The sequence below is a fragment of the Arachis stenosperma genome, chromosome 3 (genome assembly GCF_014773155.1).
Source record: "Arachis stenosperma cultivar V10309 chromosome 3, arast.V10309.gnm1.PFL2, whole genome shotgun sequence".
NCBI classification, from domain to species: domain Eukaryota; kingdom Viridiplantae; phylum Streptophyta; class Magnoliopsida; order Fabales; family Fabaceae; genus Arachis; species Arachis stenosperma.
In genome coordinates, this window is record NC_080379.1 from 155,817,469 (window position 1) to 155,828,792 (window position 11,324).

The window sequence follows — 11,324 nt, forward strand, 5'->3', positions numbered from 1 at the left end:
AAATTAAAGCATTAAAATTACAACTTTACCCACCATGGACAAGAGAAGAAGAAGTTTAAATACATAGTAAAATATAAATAAAAGAAGTTTTTATATATAATATTTATGATTTGGTATGAAAATTGACTGGACCGGAAGATCCAAATGATTTTTGTCATAATTTCTTTATTTATATATTAATGTAATTCTTTTTCTTTTTAACAATATACGAAATCTTGAGGTAAAAGAAAGAAAAAGTCTTTCTCATAAGTTAAAAAGGAGAAATTTATTATCCTATTATAATCTCGTGTTGAATAAGTAAAAAATATTTGAAAATTGTCGTTAGAAAGAAAAACCAAATTTTTGTAATATAGAAGTTATAGGAGTTATACTTACTTTGTCCCACATTAGGACAAAAAATAAATCATCTGTTTTTAGTCCACTATATATTTAAATGTAATGTAATGGACTTGAGAGCCAGTCTGGTATATATATTTTTTTAAAGAGAAATGGTAGGAACTAATAAGTTTTGTGATTTGTAACTATTAATTATTTACTATTAGTGTTTTTAATGGTGTGAGATTACATCTAATAGTGTGGAATTTCTCACTTTTTTTTTACCGGTTAAGTGCTGGCCGAATTTTAACAAAAGTGTTAATTTCTTAGACTTTCTCTTTTTTAAATGTCTTTTATTATATATATATATATATATATTATTTCTAAAATTTAAACCATTAATTAATTAAAATGTAATGCACATTCCATAATGACTAATACCATAATAATTATTTTTCGCATTTAATAAATAAATTGCATAACTGTGAAAACTGGTTCAGCCGCCACAGTTTTAAAAATTAATTTTCCTTCTCTTCTTTGAGTAGTTTAGAAGTTTAGATAATAATAGAAATAAATAAATAATATATTGCTTCCGCCGTTGCGCATTGACTTGATCCAAATTGTAATAAGATATTCATCATGAAGGTTCATCTGCTATTTCATCTTCTAATCCAAATTTCTAATATATATTTTCAGGTTTCATCCATTTCATTGGCATGTTAGTAATAATGTACGGCACTTCCAAACTAACAGGCTTACGCTTTCATGTAACCTGATCATCTTTCATAATGTTGTAAACACATCATGCTGAATTCCTCTATATTCTTTCTGTTCTTGGCTTATTAATTTATCAGAGTTAATACGCGAAAGTTTCGGTTATGCATCAAACGAAATCATCTTGTGCCCATGTAGGTTTAAAACCAATATTTGATTACAGAACATAAGGAGCAACGATCAATGAAATACTAATTGGAAAGAACCCAAAATCATTTGTGTTTGTAAAATGTAAACTGACATATGATTAATGCACAGATATCTACTTAAATATTATGATTATTTAACACTGATTCAATCTCGGCTTATGTCAAGTTGCCGAAAATATGAAGAAAAAGGACGCGGCTATTCTACATGAGCATTTATAACAAAATATATAAGCTTCTGATACACGAAAAATGAATGAATAAACAAAAATATTGAAAAAATTACTACCATTGATTACACACACAACTATGCTAATAATAATGCAACCCACTATTAATTTTCTGTATACATCATCACCAGCATGGTGATACAAATATAGGACATGGTATAGCATTCATAAAGTATATGTAACTTGGTCAGACTCTGTAATGAACTAAGCTGCAGCAGTCCCATTTTGTGTGGAGTAACAAAAACCTAACTTACGCTGTGGCTGTACAGAGTTTTCCGATGTGCTGGGCTTTCATCGAATTCTGCACGATTCAATGACTTCACTAACTGCTTTATGAGTCTCTGGTGAAATCATGTTCAATGACAGATGAAATTCCTGCAGAAAGAGATATCATCATGAGCTAAGAAAAGTATCAAAGGTGCAACGTCCGATTTTTGTTTTAAGTGGTAAAGTCGCAAGCCCTAGGCATAAGATGTAGGCATCTCCATTGAAGCATATATTTCAAAAGATCCTCACGAGGTTGGCTCAATCATAGAAATCTGATGACTTCTGGTCAAAAAGCATTCTAGCAACTAAGTTTTAGAAAGTATTCCTTCTGAGATCTGATATGCAGCAAGCTCAAACTAGACTTTTGAAGATTATATTCTCATTTTATGCAAACTCCAAACTAAATATGATAGTTGGCCCACTCATATTAAAGTTCCCAAACTAAAACCAAACTCTAGTTACCCTTCCCAAAAAAAAAGGATAATAAATTATACTATTTCTCACTAGTTTTCCAATTTTATCTCAATGGTTATAGCAACATACCACAAATCTGTCCAACACAGGCACAAGAATAGATAAGTTGTGATCTGGGAGATGGTCAGCAATTGCCGCTCGGATGCTCTTACTGTAGACCAAAAAGGAAATTGCAAGCCTTGATGTAAGCAAGAGCAGTTAAAGAGTAAATAGAGGGAGGGGGGTGGGGGGTGGTGAATTAAAATTGATTAGTTATGGACCTTTCAGTAGAAAGAAACGCTAGAAGCAGGGCAGAATAAGCTTCCACAATCATTTTCTCAGCTTCTTTTTCACCCTGGAGAACAACTTCTTCAGCATCCTGCAAGATGAAACACAAGATTATTGATGCTACATCATACGCAATCAAATTTCACATCCTTTCACACCCTACGTTGAGCTGGTCCTACTAAACAGGTTGAATTGGCTACACATCAGATAAGACCTAGATGAAAAGATCAATATCTTAGGAGTTTTAAGTCCTCATCCAGTTATTTACTTATTTATGTATGTCAGAATTCAATGAGGTCAAGAAAGACTCCAACCATTCTTTTAGTCTTTCCCGTTCATCTGAAATAACTAATTTACCCTTAACCGTGGCCTCATAATTGCACCACAAAATTGACTTTTCCTTTTTTTGGGGGGGGGGGGGGGGTTGGGGGGGTGTTGTTTAAGCACAATACAAACCAAGAAATTAGAAAGATTAGGAAATTTCTGGAATTCCACTTTAAAAGTATAATATGCCAATCCAAAACAATAATCCACTCTCTTAAGAGGAAACAAGAATATGCAACCTACCAGTGCCGAATGTTTATCTTCCCCATCTCCCTCAATTCCACCCTGGTTAGCCAAGAAAATAGAGCATAATAATTGAATAACATCCCCCCGAGCCTCATGATCCAAGCCCCGTGATGAAGGAAGCAGAACACTGGCAGCTGCAAGGCGTGATCTGCAAAAAAACCAGCAACAAAATTAAAAGGTCTCAAAAGACATTAATGAAATACATCACACATGATAACACTAAACCAATTTTAGACATCTAGTTTCTCCTTATCAAGTTGTCAATTGTAGTTTATTTGAACAAAAAACAAAATACAATGATATTAGAATTGGTGAGAAGTTAGTTTATTATATTCTTTTTCTTTAGATAAAACAAAAATAAATCACATTGATTAAAAAATGGGTAGTTTTTCAACTTCTATTCTTAATTAAGTGGTTTGCTATATAAATCAAATGACGATATTAGTGTTTCATCATAAAATAATCTTTTAAAAATGTTAGCTATGTCACTACAATATGTGTCATATGTTGCAACAAAAGAATGGTCTTTATGCTACATTATAATTCTGAAGATATGAGCAATGCATTTAGAAACAAGCCAAGACTTAATTAGCAAATTCCTAAGAGTGAACGATGAAAATAGACAAATGCATCATTACAATAGCATAGTATGAAAATACTACAAAATAACATGACGAGGCATGTGTAACAATTCAACCATGTATGCATCGAAATCATTCTTTCTCATGGTAAATTGTTCAAATTTAAAACTTAAAATAGTAGAACATAAAACATAAAGCAGTAGAACACTTACCTGTTGTGGTCATCCTTCTCTACCAAGTTTACAAGCAAGCCCAGAATGGCCACAAGAAAATCTAATTCATGATCAGTGAGATGCTTATCATATTGCTGGTCTTCAGCACTTGAAGTATTTTCTTTCATCTGACCAAAGGACATCGAAGAGCTGAAGCAAGGGAAATGACCAGCAATCAGCTTAGACATAGTTTCCAGTCCTCCATAGGCCGCAATTTGCTGACAGCCAACAGGATTGTCATTAGTCAAATTCATCAACACCTACAGTAGCAAGACAACCTTAGTTAGTGCACAAGCCTTAAGTGACATATCGGGTGCTGTAAGACATAAACCCAGATAGGAGTTCTTGCTTAAAATAAAATAAAAAGAGATATCAAGTGAATAACAGAGACATAGGCCTACTGGAGTATATATAAAACAAAGAAAGAATTGTATTCAACTGACATTTAAAGCACAAATTAAATGTAAGTAACTGCCAAATGATCTGATTCTGGCAGGTAAAAACCCTTGATTCAGTCATCCAAATCCAAATTCCAGACTATGAAATGAATATGAATGATATCCGGAAAGAGCAAATGCTGGAAATACCTTAACAGCAGTTAGAAGGCAATCACTTAGAAGGATGGAACCTTCTTCATCACCAACAACAGAACTGGAACAATTGATGTCAACATCATTCAATTCTTGTTGGATCTCTATCTCTTTAGTCTGAGATTGACATACATACTCAAATTCTCTGCTTGGCACCTCATATTTTCTTTTAGAATGAGATTTCTTCTGTTTCCCTGATAATATGTCCCACTTAGTGGGTGCAAAGTCATCCTCATCAAATGCAAAAGGATCTTGGCTATCATCCGAGATTACAATTGGGCTATTTTCAGTAAACCGTACATTCTTCCTTGAACTATTATGGATTGTGGATGCTTTATAGCCTGAACTCTTTGATGCACCACTGCAAGATTCAGATGTTGAAGAACTAACTCTCATCTTTAGCGAATAAATATCACTAGTTGAAGTGCTGGGTGTTTCAGAAATGGATTGTGAACATTCCATCTGACTACATGTCAAAAGTCGGCTGCTCCGTGTAACATCAGAATTCTTAGCAGAAGAAGCTCTATTCATACCAAACAACTTGCCGATAGAACTTTTGAATAAAGGTTCATTCTCTGAAATTCAAATGAAAGCATTCAAAAATTTTAAGACAAACTTATTTCAACATTAGTAAGCAACAACAACAACAACAACAAAGTCTTGTCCCACTAGGTGGGGTCGGCTAAATGAATCAAACGACGCCATGGAACTCTATCATGTATCATGCAAACAAACAAATTGGTTACCACCGAATTATCTTGCAGAACATGACAACAACAAAGCAGAAATAAAATACCAACTAAAATCAATGGCTTTTCTCACTTTTCTTTCAGATTAAAACAATTTTTTTATCCACAGTTCAGAAAACATCATCTAATTAAGGATTAAGGATCCTTTCAGGTAATGATCACACAAAGGCATAAATTCCTGCTTCTGTTCATTTTTTCATTCTTTTCACTCAACATATTAGTTTTCATTTCTAATGGTTGGTGCCTTTTCTTCTCTCCCCTAATTCATGCCAATGTTCCCTTTTGTCAGTAAAAAAACAGAGAAACAGATAATTGGTATTGATATATCCTCTAACAAGAGGGGAAACAGTTCAAGCAATATTTCCTGTCTAGAGAAAACGAATGATTGTATAATGGTTTGATTATAACAATTTGGCAGCTCTTCATACATAGTCCAGCATATATAACTATAATCAATAAACATGAAAATAGCAACAACAAAATAGCAATATAGTACTTTTTTCTTCTATCCCCATATCACACACACCCCCCCCCCCCAAAAAAAAAAAAAAAAACATAGTACCTTTATGGTCTCTGAACAGATCTGGTTCAGAATCATCACTGACCATAGAGAGCAAACCATAAGCCTTTTTCTCATTGGATGCAGCAGAGGCACTTCGACATAAACATATGTCTAGAAGAATATTGGCAAGAATTAGGGGAGAGAAGAAAAAGCATCAACCATTAGAAATGAAAACTAATATGTTGAGTGAAAAGAATGAAAAAATGAACAGAAGCAGGAATTTATGCCTTTGTGTGATCATTACCTGAAAGGATCCTTATAACAGTTATGATCAGCTCCGTAAAAGAAAAAGAAGTTGCCTGAGGATTTAATCTTCCTTTCAATTCAAGCAAATGAGTCTATTATGGCAAAGTAAATGTAAGTTAGATAAATTAGAAAGGTAGTCAAGCAAAAAAGCAACAAATCTTGCAGTATCCATCATGTAAGACAAATGGGAAGTGACACAAGCAAAACTCAAAACAATAAAACATAGCAATCAACATTTACAATAAAACAGGCAAAGTGCATATGTTCACCTGATTATCTGTGCTTAGAAAAGTAGCATTCTCCATTATCTTCAGGCATTTGAGAAGTAGGGTTAGATTCTTCAGATGTTTGTTATTTCTCAGATCCTTAGTAGAGAGAGAACTATCATCCTCCACCCATTTCTGAAAGACAAAGTCACGGTTCAAGGTAATAATTACCACAAATTGAATTCATCTACACTCCTATTGCTAGAGCATTTGTAAAATAGAAATCAACAAAAACAAGTAATCAAAATGTAAAGCCCAATACATCACATGGAAACTGCACTCATTACATAAGGCATACATACTGAACTAACATACAAGCTCACACCTCCAAATCTAAATGACAATTCATGGTGACTTCAAAGACCGCATCAAGTCCTCCATACTCCCTTAGTTTCTCCTTAAAATTTCCACCAGCCTTCCGTACAGCACCAGTGGTTTCTGGACAGACATAGTCATCATATGTGTCAGTACAACGGGTAATAATTAATTCCATGAAGAAGTATGTCGATACTCAGTGGGACCACATACAGCTACACATTCTGTTTAGTTCAGCATTAAATACAAGATAATCACGTTTTACATGTGACACCTGTCAACTATTTATTAATTTGGAATAGAAAGACACATGGCAAAAGCACTAACACCCGTATATCACAATAATATAGTAATTTGTAGGTAATGTTGGCATCTTCCAACAAATTCAGTACCACTGAACTGAAAAGTGAAAAATAATCAGTTTGTAGCTACATATAAATATGCAATTTTCGGAAATTGAAAGAATAAAGCTAGTCACAGAAAGATTGGCAAAATAAACCATTCATGTCTTCATTAAGTTCTAAACAGTAAACATTATTACAGATGAACAGATTCAATGATCTATTGGTATGTTTGCATAAGAAAATCATCATCAGGAATTAAAGAATCAAACAGTCAAATCTATAACAATGAAAGGAACACCTTCAGACAATAATACAAAATGTGGAAGTTGATATTCTTTACGATACCATCAAGAGAAATGGCAGATAAACAAGCCTTCTCCATGGTCAACAATGCTAACCATTTCGGGCATAACTCTGGCCTCTCCACCACACTGTCATTCTGACAAGATGTTTTTAGTCCTTTGCAATTTACTAGAACTTCTTGAACTCTAGAAAAAACTGTGACCAAACTGGAATCCATTCTTCCCATTGAAGTTTTGAACATGTCATCATTCTGACGCAAGGATAGAAGCTTAGAACCAAGTTTTGGTGCCTTGTCTGCGATAGATGTTGAGACAATTGGTCTCAACAACTTTATAAGAAATTGAATACAACCAGATGATTCAAGTAGATTATCATCTTGACCCTGAAGCAAAAGCATATTATAGATAATTAGAGAACACCTTGATTTACAGTCCAAACTATCAGAATGGAAGTATAGGTCACTGAATAATCACTGCTGTCCATATAAGATGGGACTCAAAGCCATTGCATGTGAAGCTTCCTTTATTGATTATAAAACAAATACTGAAAAATCTGTCATAAATGAGGTGCCAAGTTCACATTGCACAGGCATATTCTTAAGCCAAGTCATGAAAGATATTTGATGACATGCCTTCCAAATAAGGGGGAAATATTGTTTCTAATGGATATGTACAGAACTAGAAAAGGTAAACAATATAATATAGCAAAGTGCCAAATATGTAATGATGGAAGGTGCCTAAATACATTAGTTGGGCTTAGTTTTCTTTGTTAAGTCTGGAATGAACTACAAAGGAAACATATAGAGTTCCACAAAGGAAACATATAGAGTTCCACATCTAGAGGTTATTTGTAAACATCATGCCAAAGAAAATGTTTCCATTGCTCAAATAGTAATGCCAACACATAGAAGCCTCTATTGGATTTCTTCTTTTCTTCCAACTTAGAACAAAAATGGGAATACACACACGTGCTTAGCATTTCCTTTTGGTATTAAAGATCTATTTGAAAGTGCGATCAAATAATTAACAACAGGAATTGAGCTCTAATAAAATCTTACTATGTAGAAAATAGTGCATTTACAGCAGCATCACAAGAGAGTTCTATCTTTCCACCAATAGCAGCTTATAAGAACTTTGGCAACGGAATAAATTTCTCATACATAACATTAATGACTTTATGTTTATAAGCCCAAAGTTTCCTCCATAATTAACTACAACTGCAAATTCTAAAACAAAAGAAGACTTACATCACAGGTTAAAACGTATAGAAGAGTTGCAGCTGCAAGATTGCTGGGAGAATCATCGAGACTGAGGCCCAAAATAGCTTCAGTTATGGTCTTTGCCATCCTATAGAGTATAAAAATCAGGGACTAATCAGCTAAACATTCATACTGGTGTATTTTTCGATGTGACAATGAGTTCAATTCATATACTCAGTTTAAAATTCCAAACTAAATCTTAATAATGTCAATTGGGTAAAAGTAAACTTAACACGCCTTTTCTAGGGAAATTAAGTAATAGTGCAAACGGTAAATCGATATTATGAATCTATTTAACTGTGAAATCTAGTATTGAACCATAGCTATCATTCGCATCCTGTTGAATGGCAAGAAAGTGACCAAGGGGTGAATCAAACTAAAATCTAGCTTGCGCTAAGTGGTTAAATGTATTCTTCAATCTGCATATCATAGGTTCAAGTTCAAGACAAAGCACCTATTTGCCTATAGGCTGTGGGAAGGGGCGGCCCATACAGACTTACAGCCTGAGCAAGGATTCTCACACCCACCAGATGTGAACAAACTTTTTGTAAGACTTAAAAAAGTGAAAAATTAAATAAACCACCAGCAATAGACTTCATTAAACGATATAGTATAAACACATATCTAAGCTCCCATTAACGTCACATTTCTACGTGGAAAATAACCATAGAGACCATAGAGATCTACCAGTTGAATCTAACTAACTCTAATGGGAATTGCATATCAGACTCATAAATGGATTAAAACACTAATAAGCCCTTTTGTTCTACTTCTCCTCCTCGTGAAGCACTCCCAAATATTCGTATCCAAGAACAAGATTTATATCACAACCCAACTTCAAAATTTTTTAAGATAATCCAAAGACCTGGCCAATAAATACAAAAACCACATCTCAAACCACATCAAAATCAACCCAAGACTCCATCCACTCCAATTTCGAAACTTTGAACTATCTCCTCACAAACAAAACGTAATAGTGACAATAACAATAACAATTTCCAATATCTGCAATAGATATATTTCAGATTCAAATCCTACATTGAGTTTTCAGGAAATTAAAAATAAAAAATAAAAAATTTGCATACCCCTGACTCCTGAGAAGCCTCCGCTGCTGCGTGGTGCCACAAATACCCAACAGTGACACCAAGCTCGCTCTCCTGATCCGCAAAGGCTGTCCCTTGCGGAGGCCATCGAGAGCGAAATTCACCTCATCAACATGCTCCATCATCTCCCCAAACTCCTGCGCCTCCATAAGCGTCGATGTCGTAGGTATCGCCACGTGGCAACTCCCGTTAGCTGCCGCCGCCTTCTTCTCCCCCTTCCTCGCCCTCTTCGGCTCCCTGCAGCCGCCGCCGAAATCGTCTACTAAATTAGGATCCGAATCGAAGAGGGACCAATGCGAGGACGAATCCTGGGACGAGTACGCAAATCCGTAGATGTTGTTGTCGTGGTTCTGTGAACTCTCCTGCGATAGTGGGTCCAAAACGTCGTCGTTGAGAGAAGAAGCTGAGCAGGTCCTCGAGAGGGGTCTGTTTCGGCGACCGTATGTGCGAACGATCATCTTACTTCACTGGTGGACCAGATCGACGGAATTTCGTAACGGTGGTGGTTGGTGGCGGCGGCTATTTGGTCATTTTGTGAGGTTGAAAGGGCTTTTTTGGAAGAACAGGGTCTAAAGAATTGTCTGTGTGAATGAATTAGGGGAGAATTGAAGACGGAGAAAGGTGAGGTTTTTATGAATTTTCAGGTTGGGTGAGCTGAATTAGAAGAAGAAGACACCGATGGAGTGGACTGAGAGAAGAAGGAGGAGGAGGATGAAGGGAATTGAATTAAGGTTTTTGAATTTTTGTGTGTATGTGGTTTTTTTTTTTTTTTCTTAATTGGATTATTAAATTCCGTGCGATTTTGAATTCAATGGGCCAGTGTAACTTTATCTTATGTTATCTTATTAATTTTGCATTCCCCGAGTGAATATCAGGAGAGGCTAATTTGGTAATTTTATTTGCGTATTTCTGTTTCCCAATAATACAAATATATTTTTTTTTTATGCAAAACGGGGCAACAGCCATAAGAAAATTACACAGAAATATAGGACTTGCATTGTTGCGGGGAAAAAAAGATAATTCTCAGGGGGAGGGGTGTTTTCCACAAAATGGTCATTTTTTCAATTTTGTAATTTTTTATCTTTAAAAAATAAAATTTCTGTTCACGATCTTACTTTTAAGTTTTTTTTTTTTTAATAAAAATTACTACCAACGACTCACGATTTTGCTTATTTTATATTTTAAAAATAAAAATCATTACCAATAATTTCATCTTATCTTCATATTTCGACAAAACCCAAAAATCCTAATATTTTTGTATTTTATTTTTAAAAAAATTAGCATTTAAGATTAAAATTTAGATTTAAATTTTAAAATAAAAGATCATTTTAAAAATAACAGATGATATTAGTTGAAAAAAGTTAATTTCTTAATTCAATTTTTTAAAATATAATATTATTATCCCAATAAAATTGGTGAAAAAAATGGACTTTAATTAAGAAGAACCAAGTTGAACTACTTATAAAATATCTGAGTCTATGTAACTATTCGAATTATCATTTTAAAGAATACATGATTTTGGAATTTAAAGCTTTTTCTCTTTTCAAAATAGTTTCTATAAGCTCGCCCAAAATTTACTATATTTCTACTTCCACTAAACTAATTTTTTGGTCCTATAAATATAATTTTTAAAATATAAAAATGGGAGAGAAAATACGTCAGAGATAAAGTTTTCATAATATATTTAGAGTTTATTTTTAAACGGATAATTTTGTTAGGTTGAGTTTTTTTTATCTTTAAAATTTTGAATGA

At 34.0% G+C, this 11,324-nt stretch overlaps 1 protein-coding gene across 1 annotated transcript; it reads right to left on the minus strand.

Annotated features, from left to right (window-relative positions):
- Nucleotides 1–1,333: 1,333 nt before the first annotated feature.
- LOC130968608 (wings apart-like protein 1) lies at nucleotides 1,334–10,336 on the minus strand. Its single transcript, XM_057893965.1, has 13 exons — nucleotides 9,555–10,336; nucleotides 8,458–8,557; nucleotides 7,254–7,593; nucleotides 6,575–6,687; nucleotides 6,253–6,384; nucleotides 5,982–6,075; nucleotides 5,738–5,848; nucleotides 4,424–5,001; nucleotides 3,837–4,096; nucleotides 3,041–3,191; nucleotides 2,467–2,564; nucleotides 2,276–2,357; nucleotides 1,334–1,840 (listed from the first exon to the last, which is right to left on the minus strand). Exons 1-13 carry the CDS (start codon nucleotides 10,028–10,030, stop codon nucleotides 1,757–1,759), a joined length of 2,619 nt encoding a protein of 872 aa, XP_057749948.1. The 5' UTR covers nucleotides 10,031–10,336; the 3' UTR covers nucleotides 1,334–1,756.
- Nucleotides 10,337–11,324: the final 988 nt, after the last annotated feature.